Raw genomic sequence first — 20,052 nt, 5'->3', positions numbered from 1 at the left:
CATGAGGTCATTCATCCAATGTGTACCAACAGGTATGCGTTGGCAGAATAAGGACATTCTGGAACTGTTGTGTCTCCTGAGGACCTGGGCTATTTTTGTAATAAAGCACATTAATGTCTGCCTATGGAACTATCCTATAAAATAGGGGATGAAGAATAGCTAGCAGATGCAATGAGAACAGACATGGGTCTCGGACAGTTAATGTCTATTACTGGGCTCCGTATATAAGAAAAGCCCACATGAAAATACAGAATAGAATGAGTTTCCTCTGCAGCATGGCCAGGGTCAGCCCATGACATTTTGCTGCAAGAGGCAATGCCCAAGATGGTGTCTTTTCCACAAGAAGCAAACTGGACTGGCAATTAATTTTACTTTTTCAGCTCGGAGGATGGGACAATATCCTTTACCACAGCTGATGGCAGCCGGCTAGTTCAGGCAAGTGGAGAGAGCAGGCTTTTAGGCGCACCTGTGTGTCCCCCAAAGAGGGGATAACTTGGGGAATCCCAGGAAAAACGGCCTGAGGACTGCCACTGCTTGCCTCACTCTGCCTAATAAAGGTGGTGGCCGGGCCTTTAGCCGGGAGCGAGCTAGTGGCCCCCCTTTTTACAAATAAATAAATAAATAAAACACTTCTACATTTTATCTTGAAAGGCCTTCAGACCAAATGAATTACAACACTCCACTCGTTTGGCGCCCCTCCCGACCTTTTAGGCAGCCGACTCTCGGCATGTACCTAGTTCACAGCCCAGTGATTTCTCCGAAGGAAGCATGCTTGAGTTCAACGAGGCTCACTCCTCAATCAGCATGCAGAGACAGACCTCGCCAAATCCAGTGAGGACTGCCAAAAGTTTAGGCCCCTCCCCCACTCCACAGACATTTATTGCAAAGAATGTTCTAAAATGCGTTTAGGCACTTGATTCGGGACCTCAAGATAAGCCAAAGTAAGAGCGGAGCTACCCCGAGTCAAACTAGGGGCGGAGACAGGCTGGGCTACAGCGGGTTAACAATCCCTGAACGCCTATAGGGCAGGCTGGGCGGAGATTGCCATTCAGATCTTGGATAGGAAGAAAGTTACTGAGTGTTGGGAGAGAGTAAAGAGAAAGAAGGCGACGGCGAGCCGTCCAAGAAGTGGGAGGAAAACAAGAGGGAGAAAGACACTCTCGCGCATACACACAGCCATTAAGCAGGCAGGTCCAAGCAGGGAAAGATGATGAAAAGATTGCCGAGACAGGGCCTTGGCGATCTCCACGGTTGAGGAGGCGCTCCGACCGTCGCGCAACTTTGGGGTCGCTGGGGAGCGCAGCACCGAAGCGAGGATTGCCCGGCAGGGACGCTGCCATGGACGGGGTTGTCGTGGTGTAAGAAGGAGCCGGCGTCTTCTCGCTGTCGTCCCATCTTCGCTTTTTTCCCGCGTTGCCTCCGTTGCCCGGACCGGCCCGAGCAGGAATGCCCAGGGTCGCGCCTGATCCAGCCGCCGAAGCGACCTGCGCCTCCCGCCGCCCAAGCGGTGGCCTTCGCTAAAGGCGACCGCGCTGCTCAGAGAGCGCTGCCGTTCTTCCTTCGCCCTCCCGAGCTGCACAAAAGAGTTCAGGGGACTTTTGTTATCCCCCCACCCCCCACGTCTCACGCTGAGGTGGTCGACATGTCCCGCGGGAGGGGGATCCTGCCATACCCCGCCGCTGCCTATTTTTGCATCTTTTCCTCCTTTATCCACAGCGTTAGCGGTAAGTGGAATTCCTTCAGAAACAAACTTATCACCCTGGATTCGTACTATAAATCAGCATGTTTGAATGGTGCTGTGAAGGAGGGAAATAAAAGTTGCGTGAGTACTTTACGGAGTTCCGTTGCAATTCCAGTACCACCGCCTCCCCCACCAACCTCAAATTTGGCATACTCCAACCATAGGGAATCTTACTGAATTAATTATAAAGAGGTGTGTATTAGTCAGAGCAATGTCTGGCTCCATAAACAAAGTTTATTTGTGACTTGATTTTTAATTCATTTTTGTAAATTTCCATGCTGCCTGCCTCCACATCTTCAAACAATAAAAGTGGTATGTTAAAAATGCATGGAAACACACAAAAATTGCAGAAGTTAGAACGCATGCCAGTAAATAGATGGTAATCATTCTTTACAGTGCTAAAAATAGTTATCAATTATGCCATCTCAAGCATTTCGAGACTCTTGGGTTCTTGAGAGTGAAGATCAATAAGTATCAAAGGCACAGTCACTGAGCTGAATTGAAGTGTGCGATCTGGTTCCTTCCCGGATGACAACAGCTTCCAGCATCCTTCAGCCATCTCTGTAGGGCCCCAGCTCAGGGAAAGGCTGCAGCATGCATACTTCTTTGGAGGTGCTTAATCTCCTCAGCATTTAGGAAAACTATAATTGTTTTGTTGCTCTTGTGTTGAAGACATTGAGGGACACAGGCAACTAGCCAAATGGCTTTGGTTTGCCAAGTATCTTGGGCAACCACTTGTGGAAATGCAGGCTGTGGCAATAGAAGCCAAAGGATATTGGCACTACTGTATCAAGAATGCAGGTGCCAGGTTTTTAATACTGATGAAGGATCTGCCCCTGGAATATTCCTATATGATTCTCTTACCTGGACTATGCCTTTTCCGAAGAAGAATAAAGGTATAAATATTACTATGTATATGTATTGTGTATATAAATATTATTGTGTAAATATGTATGTAAGAGTGGTATTATGTTTATGGACATGTATGTGTTCATATACATGAAGCCTTAGGGAAAAATACCTGCTTTCTATGCAATCTTCTAATTCACTTCTTACAAAGACCACTTCAGAAAAGCAGCGACCAAAGATGGGTCATGTTTATCCTACAGCACAAGAGAGGCCTCTGTGGTGGGTTTTTCCATCTGAGCCAAGGTAAATGTATGCTGTGGAGGTGTTTATAGCATTAAAGTGGGCTGTCTTTATAAGTAGTCTTTGGTAAAGGAGGGGTTTAACCTCAAAGCTTAGTCCCATGTTGCTTTACTGAGGCAGTGTTTACAAAAGGTATTGATATGGGAAGGGTTTAGAAATGGCCAAAGGTGCACAGGCATGTAAAATGTGAATCGTGCGAAGTGAATGAGGCAGCTTTCTGAGGTTAGGTTGGCTTTGATAGCTATGTTTGACTATCTGTTTCTCAAACAGGGCAGGAAAATTATTAGCTATGTCTTTCCTCATTCCCTCTCCCATTTAGCACTGAAACAAGTTAGAAATGGTTGTGGATGTGTAATGTTGCTGCAGCAGCTTAGATTCTTCCAGTTTCTTACTGCTGGGATAAACTATTCCATTTCAGAGGAGATTGTGCAGAAAAACCTGAAGGGGCCTTGTCATATGTGTTTTACTCTTCTGCTATAGTTGAAGCAATTTTGAATTGGTGAATGTATGCTAGACTACAAGCACAAAGAGAACTTGCCTTGATGCCATATTGTATGGTCAACTGTCAATCCAAGCCCAAGCATTCTGAGATCTGACTTTTCATTTCTTGTCTTGAAAAACTTACACAATTCAATGTTTTAAATAACTCTATATATTACATGATTTTTAAATTGCCCATTTGCAGCCCTGTTTCCATCCAGGGCAAAATGCCACTGTCTCCCCATGCCAGTTACACTTTCAGCAGAGGCATCTGTCACTCCATCTTTCAGGCTCTTCTTTGTATAAGTTTTCAAATATAGGAAGGGTAACCTAATATGGGCTAGGCATGGTGAATAATGCTGTTTGACAGGTAAGCATACACAGCAAATATTACAGTAAGTTTGTGGAGAGTTACCTGGGACCAAATCCTACTGAACTTGTTGGACTGCACATTTAAGAGGTACACTATGCATAATCTAGCAAGATAACTTCTAGGAGCTTTTTCATTACCAAAGTTAATTTAATTTCTGATCCAATTATAGAGACATTGGTTGCAAGTTTTCTTTGCAAGTTCATTGTGGAATAGAAGTGACTAGTGTGTTTTTGCAATTGAATTGATCCAAAGGGCATCTTCAGAGCCAGACTTGTCAGAGTAGAAGCCAAACAAACCACTAGGGAATCTTTTAAGTCGGGTGCATTCAAGTTTCTGCAGCCAGAAGCAACTCCAGTCAGTAGAAAAATTTGGCAAGAGACAAACCATTTCTGATGTAGGAGGGAACTATAACCTATATAGTCCAGTGTTCATTTCCTGATGGTTCCTCCTGGGCTTTAAATTTCTGCCTTCGACCTCCTTCTGCCTTCCACTTCCTAAAATCCTTCCACATTTTATACCATGAGTTCTGCCATTGCAACTTATCATCTGCCTTGTTATGCTACTGATTTCAGTAAAGAAAGAAAGTATATTTAGAATCCAGGTTCTGGTGGGCTGGGGATGTTGTTAAATTGATTAGCAATTTAACAAATAGAGAAATAAATAAGTATAATGGACAGGGGAGGGAATACTTGATAGAAGCAGATCTTAGAGTCTGTAGTTCTTGGATCATCATATTTCCTGGTAACTTCCACCTATGGTAAAAGCTAATGTTATTTGAGGTCTTACACCCAACAATTATAGTAACAAAGTCTGCTCTTCTGACATTAACAACAACAATACTCTTACCCATCCCTAAATAACTTTATTTAAAAATAAAGTGCTCTGATGTCCTTCACTATCGCCATCCCACACTTCAAGGTTATCCTAGGAACATCTATGCACAGGAAATCTTTTAAATAGCCTATCACATGTTTATTTTCCTTTAAAAGGTTCAGACTCTGTCTGCATGCATAGCAAAAACTATCAGTCAAGACAATTTATATTCTTTGAGGAACTGGATACTTTTTCTTTGCAGCAATTGCTGCTGCCATGCAACTGATCTAGAGCTAGCTCAGCCCAGTCCAACTATGTCAAGGCTTCCCTGTCCCTCTTCTGTTCACATAGGTAATTCTACATGATTTGTTCATCGTTCAAGGCTTCAGAGTTGGTCATTCTTATTGTACTTTCCTGCTTCTAAGACCTTTCTTGCTAAATGGGCTGTGAGATGTGTAGCTTGCATATGAAACATGGATATGAAACAGTTTTGTTTTTCTTGTTAGGGAGGGAACTGTAGCAAAAATCCCTCATTTCAATGTATCCATGAACTTGATAGCTGTTGATGCTAACACTTAGTCCCTCTTGTGAAGTTGAGTTGGGAGGTTCCCTTCATACTGGCATTGAAAAATGGTAGGTATATCACCTGTTTGTCTGGAGGCATATAGTGGATCTTGTTAATTCCAGTTCTCACTTACTAAGGAGCAAGCTGTTCTTCCCAGTTGTTCAGATGGAATACTTGAACATGTGTGGGCAGTATTTGCTTGGGGCTCAGAGATCATGTTCCATTTGAGCTGAGGCTTGCAGCCTGACACTTACTCTTAAATAAGCTTGCCTACATTCAGTGAGATTTCAGGATTGTTGCTCTGGTTCTGGAAAGTGTTTTCAGTGTGTATTTCTAGTGTAAATGATTGTGCGCCTGGAATCTTGTGCTCAGCTGAACAGGCAGGGCATCCTTACTCGTATGGCATATGTGTTGCTGGTGGGAAGCATGGCTAACCTCCATCCTTCTGTTGCTGTTTAGTTATCAGCTCTGTGTGAAAAGGAATGTCATACTCCAGGGAACCGAAACAGCAGGGATACTCTTATGTTTGTTCTGAACTGCATTTTAATATAGCAGCACTTTAGAAAATGCGTGTGGGTTCTCTCTATGTTTTTGTTTTAATTTTGAGCTCTTTGAAAACAGGAGTACAATTGAATGTTATTAGTTCAATATTGATTGATTACCTTCTGTGCTGTACTATTTAACTGCCTGTGGCACAGGATTAGAAATGTTCTTAATATTTGTATTCTTCATGAAAATAGCTTCCAGATATTGCTGTATTTTAAATAAACTTAATACATTTTTGCTTCCTTTCTGCTAAGGCACCAAAGATAATTCATAATTTTAATTAAATACTGGAATGAACAAGTGACACCACAGTAGGGGGAAAATACCATAGGCTGATTGAAGGTCTCTTCTGGAGCATGAATTGTAGAAATTGAATTCAGAACTGGATTTTCTGCTAATTGAGTAATACATGAAATAAAATACTAGTGCTGGGTAGGCAGTTTGCTTTTTGCTGAGTGCTGCAGTCAAGGCACAATATAAACTGGAATGCCACTGCAAACTTGATATTTTAATTGCATTCTTAAGAATTACATATTAATTCTGCAAGCACACTAAATGCTAGGCTGCAATTACTGGGAATGTGCCCTATACTTTGTTAAAGTTGATAGTATTCTGAGTTTTGAAATGTGTTTGGATTAAAGATTCTGACTGAACAACAAGGACAATTACTTAATGTGAAATAAGCAACTATGTCACAGAGAAACAGATGGAGGAATCTTCATCTCATTTAGTTTTTTGCTTCTGAGTCTTCACCAGACCTTATTAGTGTATTTTCAACTCGATTTCCATGAATGCCAGCATTAGAAATACACAAGATATAACTGGTCTACCACCTCTCCTGCTGTCTCCATCCTATGTGAATTCTCAGAAAAGTTCTCACAAAAGTGCTTCTGGAGAGTGTCTAGCTTTATTGTAGTTAAAGCCTTAGAAATCTGTTACTTCAATTGCAATTTCATTGGGGCATGAATGCAAGAGGAGAACAAGAAGTGTAACAATTACTTCAAAGTCCTCATTTTTATCACAGGTATTGTTTCTGTTGTGCTTAAAAGCTAAGCATTGCACAGAAAGTAAAAAGTGATAAAACACTGCTCACAGGCTCAAAATGTTATATTCACTGGCACAAAAGGAAAGAGGGGGAAATAAAATAAATTAGTGGGAGGTGGTAAGCACAAGGAAGGCCAGTGGATTTTAACTTAGGATGGCTATTTTTTTTAAAGAGTTGTCTTAGGCACTATTTAACAATGAAATGTGTTCATAAGTCAGGAGGAATACCTGAAAAACTCTCAAAGAGTAAATAGAGTGGGGCTTAGAGTTAGGCTAACATCTTTTCAGCTGTGTTTTGTGTATAGAATATAAGAATGAACATCATAAGCCCTTGTGTCTTATTTTATTCTTTGCCAGCATCCATAGCTGCTAATTCCTCATGACCCCGACTTGCCCACTGGAATAAACCCAGTCCTCCAGTTATGAATGTCCAACTTAAGAACAATCCCTACTTATGAAGGAGCACATCTAGAAGTTCTGCCTCATCTTCAAGCAGCAAACGGGCACCTGTGGGTGGTGGGTGGCAGGCAGCGGGCAGCGGGCAGCAAGGAGAATAAGGAAGGAAGGAGGGATAAAGCGGCGAGCCGTGAAGTCAGAACTAGTATAGTAGCTTTTGGTGCTCTTGAAAAATTAGCATATCCAAGCCAGTGTGTTTCAGTTCCTGTGGAGTTAGTATGTGTAGTTACTTTATTATTACTGTATTTTTATCATTATTAAAATGCTGTATTGTGTTTAAGAGTTATCTGGACTCTTGTATGAATTACATGTTCATGTGAATTAGTGTATATGGAAGTGTTTCTTAAGGGTTTTGTATGCTTTATATATGTGTGTGATCCGACTCACGTACAAATTCACCTGAAAGACAATCTCAGGAATGGCCCTCGTTCTTAAGCTGGAGACTGAGTGTACTTCTGCACCATTGCAGAAGATCAAGCCAAATAGCCTAACAAACTGAAGGTAATGTCATTAAGTTGTATTGACCAGTAGCCGCAAAGTCTAGGCCCAGAAGCAGCAGCAGAGAGACCCAGTGATTAGCATAGGAGAGGAAGCATGGAAAAGCGCAGGTCCGAAGAGACCCCTGGGAAGCAGAGGAGGGAGGAGTCCAGCTGCATGGCCTGGACAGGCAAGGTGGAAGAATGGGGTCTGGCAGGAGATAAGGAAGAAGAGGGCTTCAGCTATAAGGCAGTATAGAAATAGAATAAATGATAAATGAAGGAATGGTGGGACTTGCCTGCAGGCTAAGCTAGTGTAGGAGCTGCAGTGTATGGAAACCTGGGCCTCTGCTGTTGCAGCGTCAGGACCGGAGAAGGTTTCCTGTGGAAGAACCACCCTTTCCTGGGATAACAGAAGAAAACGGGGAGGCCTAGCTCAGTTGCAACTAGAACAGAATGCCCTCTCTGGGAAGCGTGGAGTCCCCTGAGTTCCCTTAGCTCCACCCAAATGGGAGCATCGTTGGTTTCCCTGCCAGGCCTGAAATACTGTGTTTAATTCTGTGCCTGATCAAATGCAAAGCTCTGGAAAGTTGAGTCATGAGCATTTGCCTCCCTTTTCAGCATTGGGTTCCACAAGGCATTTGATGCAAAATGGTTGCCTTTAGAATGTTATAGCCCTTCTGTCTTGACTTAAAAAAAAAGAAACCAACAACAACCTTAATTTTCCAAATGGACTGAGTCATGCTGCCAACACCCAAACTTTACATGTTGGCATATACTTCTGGAACTCTGAACTTGATGATACAGGGAGTGTTCTATGAAGAAAAACTTGAAATCTGACATCACAGAGTCAGAGCCTGTTTGATCTTCATGCTGCATCTAGTCTGCCATATGGCTTGGTCCTTTGTCTTTGCCATTACAACTAACTGCAGTGTGCATGGAGCAAAGTGGCCAGTGCTTCTGTTGATCCTGAAGGATGACTCAGTGGACTGTACCTGTGCACCTCGACAAGGATTTAAAATCCAGTTATGGCTCACTTTCTCCTTGGACTACTATTCTAGTGTCATCAGTTGAATCGTTTAATTAGCTATTGACTGTGTAAATATTTGCGCACCTAAAAATAGAAACATCCATAAGATTGATTGCTTTTGTCTCATCTATACATACTCTGCTCCTCTTTTCCTTTCCTTTCATATTTGCATAGTTGTTAGATTGTAAGTTTGTTGATTTGTTTGAGTTGTGCTCTGCTTAGGTGCTCAAGGAATAATTTGAGCATAAGGCACTGAAATCTAGAGAGAAGTAATCTTGCAGTATGATATATGGCTTAATTATCAAAGTACTTCTGTGGCAGCATGATCCATATCAGAAGCGGAAGCCAGTTCACTATAATTTATAATAAAGTGCCTTTCAGCCCCTTTAATATAATTTCTGGATCTAAATCATGCTGAACTTTTAACTGCATCTGTTTAATTGGCTAAATATCAAGCTGATATTTGATACATCACAGGCAATTTGATAGAAGAGCTTTGGATATTGGGTGATAAAGAAATGTAATAAATTAATTAATAAAATAATGTCAGACCCTGCAATTTAGAAAGGAGACTAACCAATTAAATATGTAACAAATATGTTTAAGACAGTAAACAGTATGGAAGAAATTAATATGCTGACAGTTTAAATCTCAGTAACACCCAAGTAGGTTGTAGGTGTAAAATGAAGTAGAAGTATTTATTCATGTGCAGTTAAGTTCATTGCACTATCACACAAATGAATCCACTTCCTTCTGTGTTTGGAGATCAGGCTATAGAGCACCTATCAGCGTAATTCTTTCCTTCCCTGCCATAGCACAAGCTTGTTGGGAGTGTCGTCATCATGACTCATGTGTTCCCATGAGGCTCTTCATGGTGAGCCAACAGCCATCCATGGCTTGGGCATCCCCACTTTAGCCAGGATGCCACTGGGGGAGGATAATATGCTGTCTCAGAGGAGCTACATACGGAAGAACAGTTTGTACCCTTAGCCAATAATATAATAGTTCCCTCCCCCGCAAAAAAAAAAATCTGGATCAATTAATGCTGCATTATCAGAAGACTCTTGTACTGGTTGTTGCTTTGGTTTCTGTACAAGAGGTAATTTTAGAATTCTTTACTCCTTTTAAGATTGGTTGGTTGTTGGTTGGTTGATGGAAGAAAGAGAATAGCCTTATGTCTTTAAATACTTTGTTTGATTACCAAGCATTTTAAAAATTATTATATACAAGCAACAATCTATGCTGACTCTACATAGCCAATGTAATTTTGTGGGGGGGGGGCGGCAGGGGGGAATCTGGGTTGAGCATTGACCAGGATAAATAAATTAGACTTTTAACATGGATATTTTGTGGAAATTACTCTTTAAAAGAATAAATAGACTAGAAGATGAAGTGAGACAGTTTTATTAATAGTGTGTGTGTTAGAACATGGCATAAAAAGGAGCTTCTGCAATTAAAAGGTCGGTTTCAGGTCAGTGCAATTTATTCCTCTTCAGTTTCACAAGGCTTCATTGAAACTCTGAAGAATTCATTTTTGGAATAGGGAACATTTAGGATTTCATTCTATGGTGGTTTAAAGGTAAAGTACTATACTGACTGGCAAAATCAAATTGGTTTAACTTTCTTGTATTTGAGAGGATAATCTGAATATATTTTATGGAAATAGTTGAATTTCTTCCAAAATTATTACATACATACTTTAGAGAAAGGCAAAACCTCTCATAAGTTACAGGCTTGCTTAAATTCCAAAAACGATGCATAGTCATTTTCACTGTGCTAAATTACTAATGTTTCTACCACATTGCAAGCAGGCTGGATAGGGGTTGGAGGAATGATCCCTGTTATTTGGTTGCCATGTGCTTGGAAAGATCCTGATGGTACCTGGGAATTTTAAATATTTAGTTCCAAGCAAGCTTGTCCAAAAAAAAAAAAAAAAAAGGTTCTGGGTACTTACTGATTTTTTTTCATTCTTTAAGTTTCATCTTGCTTTCAGTGTAAGCTGCCATCTTTTTTTCCCCCTTAGGTCTCCTATTTATTTATTTATTTATTTATTTATTTAAAACATTTCTATGCCGCCCCATCGCAATAAAGCTTCGGGGCGGCTCACAAAACATCAATAAATAACAATATAATAAAACCCCAATACAATAAAACCTCAGTGCATTCTCGACTAAAAATTTAAAAAAACCCTAGTTAAATTAATAAATTAACAATTAAAATAAGTTTTAAATAAAAAGGTCTTAGCCTGGCGCCAAAAAACAAATAATGACGGCGCCAGGCGGACCTCTCTGGGGAGCGCATTCCATAAATGGGGCGCCACCGCAGAGAAAGCCCTCCTCCGGGTACTCACCCTCCTGATGTCATTCACAGATGGTTCCCGGAGGGCATCTGCTGCTGACCTCAAGGGGCGGGAGGGCATATATGGGAGCAAGCGTTCGTTTAGGTATCCAGGTCCCAAGCCATTTAGGGCTTTATAGGTCATAACCAACACCTTGAATCGGGCCCGGACTTCAATTGGGAGTCAGTGGAGCTGACGGAGAACTGGGGTTATATGAGAACAACGCCCAGTCCCCGTCAGCAACCTGGCAGCTCTATTCTGCAGCAATTGAAGTATCCAGACTGTCTTCAAGGGTAGCCCCAAGTAGAGCGTGTTATAAATATCTAATCAGGAAGTTACCAGCGCGTGTTTCACTGTCGCCAGGCAGTCATTCTCTAGGAAGGGACGCAGCTGATGGATCAGCCAAAGCTAAGGAAGGCGCTCCTCGCCACCGCCATCACCTGGGCTTCCAAAGACAGCTCAGGGTCGAGGAGCACTCCTAAGCTGCGAACCCTGTCCCTCAGAGGGAGTACAACCCCATTTAGGACAAGGCCCAAGTCCCCCATCCCAAGGTCCGAACCACCCACCAACAGGACCTTCGTCTTGTCTGGATTGAGCTTCAGTTTATTGGCCCTCATTCAGCCCATTACCCCGACCAGGCACCGGTTCAGCACAGCGACTGCCTCACCTGGATTGGTAGAAAACGAGAGGTAGAGCTGGGTATCATCAGCGTACTGATGATTCCGCAGCCCACAGCTCCTGATGCCCTCTCCCAGTGGTTTCATGTAGATGTTAAAAAGCAAAGGGGACAAAATGGACCCCTGTGGAACTCCATGGCATAACTGCCATGGCACAGAGCCATAGTCCCCCAGCACCACCTTCTGGAAACGGCCATTAAGATAGGAGCGGAACCACCGCCACATGGTGCCTCCAACTCCCAATCCTGCTAGCCTATTCAGAAGGATACCATGGTCGATGGTATCAAAAGCCGCTGAGAGGTCCAGGAGAACTAACAGGGGCGCATTCCCCCTGTCTCTCTCCCTGCAAAAGTCATCGTACAGGGTGACCAAGGCAGATTCAGTGCCATACCCGGGTCTGAAGCCGGACTGAAATGGGTCCAGATAATCAGTGTCATCCAAGAGAGCTTGGAGTCATCCCGCCACCACCTGCTCTAGTACCTTGCCCAGGAACGGGATGTTGGCCACTGGTCTGTAATTGGCAGCCACCTCTGGATCCAGGGATGCCTTCTTTAGAACTGGCCGGACTACTGCCTCCTTTAAAGGGGCAGGTACCCGGCCGTCTCTTAAAGAGGCGTTGACCACCTCCAGGATCCAGGTCCCAATCCCGTCCGTGGCTTTCTTAAGTAGCCAAGATGGGCATGGGTCTAGTAAGCAAGTGGTAGGATGTACTTGTCCAAGCACCTTGTCCACATCATGAGGCTGCAACAACTGAAATTCATCCATTAATTGTGGACTGGACGGCGTCGATGGCAACTCCCCAGTGAAACCTGATTCAATAGCAGAGTCAAGCTCGTGGCGAATCTGAGTGATTTTCTCCCTAAAATGCTTGGCAAACATTGCAAACATGCGCAGGATTGTGCCTAAGGGCACAATCCTGTGCATGTTTTGACAGAAAAAAGCAAGGCAGACTAGGCAACACTAGAGCGAATTGTAAGGGTTTTTTCTCTCCAGGAATACATAGGGTTATGGCATAGGCCTTTTAAAATCTGCGTCAACTGGCTACCCATTTTCTCAACACTACCACTCCATGTTGAGAAAAGGTACAGTTCTTATGTTTCTGCCTTTTGTGATACTGTTTAAATGCAAAGGAGTCCTGCTAAAAACATGGTGGAAAGTAATAATAGTTCTACAGATGGGAAACTGTGTTGTGTTTTTCCCAGGATACTTGACCAATACATGGGAAGCTAGTATGATTATGGCAGTGTTTACACCACAGAAGGGTTTAGTAGTCTGTGACATACTTTGGAATTATCATGCAATCTGCTCGTCCAGCATGTCAGTGTGCCAAGAATGCAGTGACCAAGTTGCCTTCAAAATAAGACCCAGCTGTAGCTAGCGGGTGCAGCTATGAACAGCTCCATCTCTAGTGCTAAAAGTGCTCTCACTCAAGCAGTTCTACTGTAGAAATGTGCAATCCAAGAGGTTTTCATACCTTCATGGCCAAGGTTCATGTGTGGTTCACTGTCCTGCCCTGAGTATGTACCCAAGTATAAAAATAAGATCTTTATTTGTTTTTGAATCTGACAAATACAAGCCTTTCCATAGGCCAGGATCAGTCTGCCTGGAGTCTTAGTTCAGCTCTACTGGGTTGCTCACATGGTCCTGTCCCCTTTCCTTCCCCATAGATTGTGTGCTGATTTACTAAGTTTTACCCCTTTCCCCTGTTTTAGAGTTAAACAGGGGAAAGGGGTGTTTCCTCTCCTAAGGTCTAGTTACTGACAAGAACTAAGCTGAAATATGTTGATGTTTGTGTACTTTGACCCACCCGCTTTGCCTTAAGCCTTGCCCACACTGAAATGCAGCCTCTGAGAATGTCCCTGAAATGGAATTTGGCCCTTGGGCCAAAAGAGATGCAGCACCTCTGTCTTACAGCAAATCTGCCTCCCCAAGAGTGGAGGAAGGCATTTGTATAGATTGCGTTCTTTTTAATGCCTTTGTAATATGAGGCAAATGGAATTATCGAGCACCTGCTACTGTTTTGGCTTTTTGGTAATTCTCTCTCTGTTGCTTTTTAAAGGTGTCAATATTTGCACAAGTGGCAGTGCCACCTCCTGTGAAGAATGCTTGCTTGTTCATCCCAAGTGTGCTTGGTGCTTTAAAGAGGTAAGTACTTACGTTCCGTTCAGTTCTCCTTGTTTAAAATATGTGTGTACATTTACAATTCCGAGTCAGTCGAACTTCAGTTCTTTCTGCTCAGGATACAGCTGTCACAAAATTATTTTGGAAAAGTATCCTCTGTTTCTGTGGTAAGCCAGAAACAAGCTAAAGACAATGTGAAATGCACCGACTCTGCCAGAAATATTTCTTCTGCATTTTAATTATTATTATTATTATTATTTTGCTCCAAGGGGAGTTTGGTGTAATTTAGAAGCTCACAGTGCATTTTGAACTGTGGTGTAATAGTAGTACTTAACTGGTTGTCTGAGCTAATAGAACAGTGCTCTCCAACCTAGAGTCTTCTAGATGTTTTGAACTGAAACTGCTGCCATTCCTGGCCATGTTGGCTGGGGCTGATAGGAGTTCAAGTCCAGAACATCTGGAGGCCACCAAAATGGGAATGGCTGTACGAAAACACTATTTTGCTATCCTTATAATTTTAGATTTACTACAAAAGTTTAACAAAAAGGAGGAATGACATTAATAGCAGGCAGTACAAGAAATTGGCATAAATCCCCCAAATGTATTCATTTTCAGATACCATGAACATGATAAAGCATATGACTTAAGTGCACAAGGATTTATTTGTATCTCTTAAAGTGCAAGGAGAATTTTTATAATTTAAAATATTTATTCACAAAATTAAGAAGATTACAGATTCCCTGTTATGATTCCATATAAATAGTTTGCTGTTGCAACCATTTTGTAGGACCATCAAATTCAATAAGACTTAAATGCATATACTTGGGTGTGAGCCTATAGCCTGTGTAATCTGAAATGGTATCCAGATAAATCGTCTTTAAAAGGCACCTTGACCTTACTTACTGGGTGTTTAGTGCACTTACATTTTCATTTAGCTATGGATATAAATACCCTATGGCCACATTTATATGTCCTGCTAAGCCATGCAATAAGCTGTGCAGTGTGGGTTGTTTGCAGAACAAATGAAAATGTTGCCAACAACTGGGCTCTGTGTGACTTGTTCCCTCCCCCTTCCCCCTCAGCCTGTAATCCAGTGTCCATCTTGCCTTCCACCTCCACTCTGATTGCTTCTCCCTGTTGGTTCACTGCCATTTTTTCTAAAAAATGTGCAATTAGGGGAAATTGAGGGGAAATCTGTGCATCGGTAGCAAAGGAGCAATTCATGCTTGCGTGTACATTCCCCTTCCATTTATTTCCCAGCATATATATTTTTGCAGAATTTACCACCATGTACTTCTCAACTATTACATTTTCATATACTTTTACAGGTTTTTCTTTAGAACTGTTAGTGAATTGCAGTAACCACAATGGTAACGTCTCCAAAAGGTAGATAAAAATCTACCCCATCTGGTCTAGCTGAGAGATTCAGGAGAGTTCTTTAAAGGTAGAGAGAATAGAGAGCGGTCAATTCAACATTTTGCTGATTTTTTTTCTCCTTTTACTGATGCTTTTCAACTGACAGCTAGGCAGGTTAACCCTGACAACTGTGCCCAGATTTGCCTACATGTATTGTCAGTTTCCATGGTATGTTACCTCCTCCATTTCACTGCTCTCTCTGACAGCTAAAACACAAGGAAGTTGAGCAGGTAAGACTACTCATGTTGTACTGTTTCAAGTGTATGCCTACACATATGATATCCCTCTATAAGTACCTCAAAGGCTATCTCAAAGAGGAAGGCCAAGATCTCTTCTTGCTGATTCCAGAGTGTAGGACGTGGAATAATCAACTCAAGTTGTGACAGCCTAGATTCAGGCTAGACATCAGGAAATGTTTTCTCACTGTCAGAGCTATACAACAGTGGGACCAGCTGCCTAGAGAGGTGGTGGGCTCTCCCACTCTATAGACATTCAAAAAGAAACTGGACAGTCATCTGAGTGGGATGGTATCAACTGGTGCCCTGCAACAGCAGGGGGTTGGACCAGATGGCCTTCTTGACCCCTTCCAACTCTATTATTCTATGATTCTATGACACACACACCACATTAAAAATGTAATTTTCTGAGACTGAAAAAAATAATCCAGAAAAGGGTTGATGAAGCAGTGATAGCTGCTCCAAAGTACCACTTGGGCAGTGGTGGAAAGGCAGAGGTTTGGTGAGATTGCAAAGAGCAGCCAGGGCTTTTGCTACTTTTGCTGAATCACCTGCTAGCTGGTGTCTACAATCCACAATGCAATTGGTTTGTCATGTTCAGACAGCAGAACTTCCTATTGTGGGTCAAAAACCCAAAAGGCATGGGTTGTCGGGTGCCTTATTTATGGTGTTTGGATGACACTGTGGCTAGTTCCCCCGATGGGTTGTTATGTCATACAAACCTGGTCTACATAAGGAATCTGACTTGTGTAATGCCGTGCTGATTGTTTTTAACATTTTGTTAACTGTTCTTCAACAGCTGCCTCTCAGATTTTGCGCTGTTAACATATTGTTCAATCTTCCCTATTTAGTTATTTAAGCAAGCAAAGAAAAAAGACATGATGTGCTTGCCTTCTCTATGCTTTCACTGTGATGGACCATCATTATTCTTTTACAGTGTGAATTTATACATGTCTACTCAGAAGTAAAGCCCATTCAGATCAGTAGGATTTACAGTTCATGTGTGTAAAAGACTGCAGCCTTAGCTTGGTTTGGGGGATTCAGGAAGATGCTTGGAGACTGTGGTGTTAAGTAGGAGGATTCTTTTTATATGTACACAACTCCTTAATGAAATAAACTACATATGCATAAGGTAGAATGTTCCCCTGCTCCCGTTAAACACTGCTCTGAGACATCTTGTATGCAGCTGTAAGAAGTGTTTCTGCCAAGTATATCAATGGTGGTGACATCAGAAAGAAAAAAAATATGGCTTGCAGTGCTCTGGGTATCCAGTAGTGTTGGACTGGATTTGTTCTATTTTTTGGCACAGACAAGCTAGTTTTTAATAGTTCTGCCAACACAAATATTTATCTGGTTTGTTGTGACCGCTAGTTCTAGGTCATTCTTCAGCAGTAATGGATGATGCTGCATTACCCAATCAATTATATGGTTTGGAAATTTTTCCACATTGACTGGAGGGCAAAGAGGGGAATAGACTGTTTATGGGAGATAATCCCTGTAGTCTACAGTAGCTCTCGATTTATTTACCCTCCTTGAATTGTGGAATTGCCAGAAACAGCAAGGTTTAAAGTTGTAATGAAATGTTATCATATCTGTTCTAGCTATGCGCAGTTGAAGCAGGCTTCTTGTTTCTTCACCACATTGCACAAATATTCCATATCTGTTGGAAAAAATTACAGATATTGCAACCCAGAAATATTATATTCTTAAATTTGCATTTGTAGCTCAAGAAAAAGTGTGGGTTTTTGTGGAGAAAATCATACCTTGGATCCAAGTTCATAAGGCACCACCCTTCTTCCCTCGTTTCGACATGTATGTGTTACATTGTCACTGTCAGGCAGAATTCCATATTCAGATTCATTTTCCTAGCCCTGAGTAAGGTGGAAAATGTGTCCACTTAATGGAATTTCAGCCAATTCTCTTTGTGCTGTTATGCCTTTAGTTTCCTAAATTGCATGTTTGTAACACAATACAAAAGTCAAGTTTGTTTCCCCCGCATTCTCTCTGGTGGCAAGTTTGACTATCGCTCTGTTCTCAGGATTGAGTCCCAAAGCTAGTTTGTAAACTCCCGTGTATCTTAACAAATCACTGTGCATTTTAATCTGCTTTCAGGAGCAACATTTTTGTTTTTGGAGAAGAAAAGTGGCCTTGGGCATTTCTATTCAGCAACATTTCAAGTTAACGTTGACCTTGAATTTGGCACAATATGGCCCAGATGCTGCTGATCTGCTACCCCAAACCTCCTTACTTATTTGTCATTATAAGCCTGATTGGGGATTGCAATTTAAATTTTGTTCAATTTGGTGCAGGTTTAATTTAACAGACAATGAAAATGGATTTTCTTAAGACATTTCAAATGGTGGGTAAGGGTCTTATAAAGCACAAACAGGTTATACCAGTCCAATAATTTTATGTAGTTAAAATAATTCATCTGACATCCTCAGAAGGAATGTTTCTGGAGGCATTTTCTGGAATTGAAAGTTCCCATTATATTTCTGTTTTCAAGAGGGAAATAGTTGAGGTATATAGAAATAACATTCTTTTGATATGTGTATGCCTTGAGGCTGAGGTGTGACAGAGGCAAAATATTTCAGGAAAAATGGTTAAAATTAAGAGAGAGTTACCAAGAGAAAATGATTGTCATGGGTTGGTGGGTTAAAAAAGAGAGAGATTGGCACAGAAATCAGAAAGTGCTGGAGTATGTATTATATCATTGTTAGTCAAGGAGGTTATTGGCAGCACTGTACATTTTCTTACACTCTAATTTATGTGGGGCGATAAACATTCAGCTCATAGTAAGGATTACCTTCAATTTACCCAGATTTTTCCTGGGGTTTGTATAGCTACCCTATACAAATATCTCTCTCTCTCTCTCTCTCTCTCTCTCTCTCTCTCATTCTCCAAAATGCAAAACAAAAACCTCTGTTGAGCATGTGTGTTTGTGTGTGTATGAAACAGTTGTGGTTTTGTGTTTTCTTAGTGAATATTCATTGCACAGAGGTTGGAAGGGGCTGAATGAAGGAGGAGAGCAAGGGGAAGTCCTGTGGGACTGAAATTGGAGGAAATGGATAGTGTTTTGCCCCCACGCAAGCATCTTAGGCCTCCACCAGAATACTTGATGAGCATATGCAAAACATGCTACATCAAGAACATGCAAATACAAGAGATCCTCATTATTTGCTGTGCTTTATGCGGGCATGAAAAGCTGCCTCACAGTGCATGTTAAATAGAAAAATCCAGATTAAAAAATATACTTGAAATTAATCCAAAATGTATGTCATTGTTTGAATGTTAAATATTTATTTACTGTATTTTTATTCCACCCTTGCTCAAAGGATATCAGGCTGGCATACATATTCTCTTCTCTTTTTATTCTCACAACCACCTTGTTAGGGTAGGTTAGTCTGGGTGATGGCAGGCAAATGGGCATCAGCTTCATAGTTAAACAGAGCTTCTAGTCCTATATTCTGTCCAATAGACTGCATAGATAGTAATCATAGTTCTGCCTACCTTGACTTAAGAAACCCTAGGCTGTGCCCCCCCCCCCCCCGCCCGCCCATGAGCTTTCCACATCCACTTGTTTCAGTTCATGCATATCTTCAGTTGCATATCACCCATCTTGGAAAAAGGCCACTATAGAATTTGTGCACTAGAATGCAAACACATAGAGTCTTCTGTGTGCTTGTCTTTTTTATGCAGTGGTGGTATATGGCAGATCCAGGACTGTCATCTCTTGTTAGGAATGTATGGAGATGACTTGGTGTTTGACAGCCTCTTGACCTTTTCCCCACCTACTCCTTCTAAAAGTGCCTGCCAAGAATTGTGCTATTGCATACGTGTAGGATGTGATTGTGCTTGCTTGCAAGTGTACTTCTGGTTTCGTGATAGAGGCTTACCAGGTAAACTGTGCTCAGAAAGTACAATTGAGGGAACACTTTAAAAATGCAGGCTTCTCTTTCTTTGTATCCTGGGGAGTGGATGGTGGGGTGTGAACAGGATGTGTGCAAGATATAAGAAGAACATAACAGGGATAGAAAAGACTCTGTCCGTTCTGGGTGATTTTTATTTATACATCATCTGTTTGTAACTTGGTAATTCCAAGTGGGCATATTAACTCCTCCTCTTCCTTCATTGAACTTATAATTTTCAGTACCCTGTGTGTTTGTACATACAGAGAGAGAGTGAGAGAAAGAGAGAGAGACGGGCATTGTTCACATTCTTCACGGTTTTAAAAAATGTAATACTAGAATGTCACTACTTGGAATGGCCAAGATTTACATTTCTCATCTCAAATATGCCTTCTAGCCAGAGATTTTAAATTTCAGTTAGACAGGAACTTGGATTCCTATGAAAGCCCCTAAATAGTAATATGAACTATTTAAATAAAGTACTTTTGGTGTTCAAAACAATGTTAAAGAGCAGTGTGTGTGTGTGTGTGAGAGAGAGAGAGAGAGAGAGCATGTGTGCGCGAGCGAGTGAGGGCTTAGTTAAATCATATCTTAGTTTGCAATATGTTTGGTATGCTTCACAGGTTTTATATAAGGATTACCAAAATACAGTCCATGAAAAGCTTTGAATACTGAGAAAAAGC

At 41.6% G+C, this 20,052-nt stretch overlaps 1 protein-coding gene across 1 annotated transcript in view; it reads left to right on the top strand.

Annotated features, from left to right (window-relative positions):
* Positions 1-1,112: 1,112 nt before the first annotated feature.
* ITGB5 (integrin subunit beta 5) overlaps positions 1,113-20,052 on the top strand; it is an 81,279-nt gene continuing 62,339 nt past the window's right edge. The window contains exons 1-2 of the mRNA XM_044438323.1: positions 1,113-1,724; positions 13,748-13,833. Of these exons, the coding sequence (XP_044294258.1) occupies positions 1,643-1,724; positions 13,748-13,833 (168 nt within the window). The 5' untranslated portion in view covers positions 1,113-1,642. The remainder of the gene's footprint in view (positions 1,725-13,747; positions 13,834-20,052) is intronic.

This window comes from Varanus komodoensis, unplaced genomic scaffold (genome assembly GCF_004798865.1).
Source record: "Varanus komodoensis strain SLA01 unplaced genomic scaffold, ASM479886v1 scaffold32, whole genome shotgun sequence".
In the NCBI taxonomy this organism is placed as follows: domain Eukaryota; kingdom Metazoa; phylum Chordata; class Lepidosauria; order Squamata; family Varanidae; genus Varanus; species Varanus komodoensis.
This window is presented reverse-complemented; position numbering and strand designations above follow the sequence as displayed.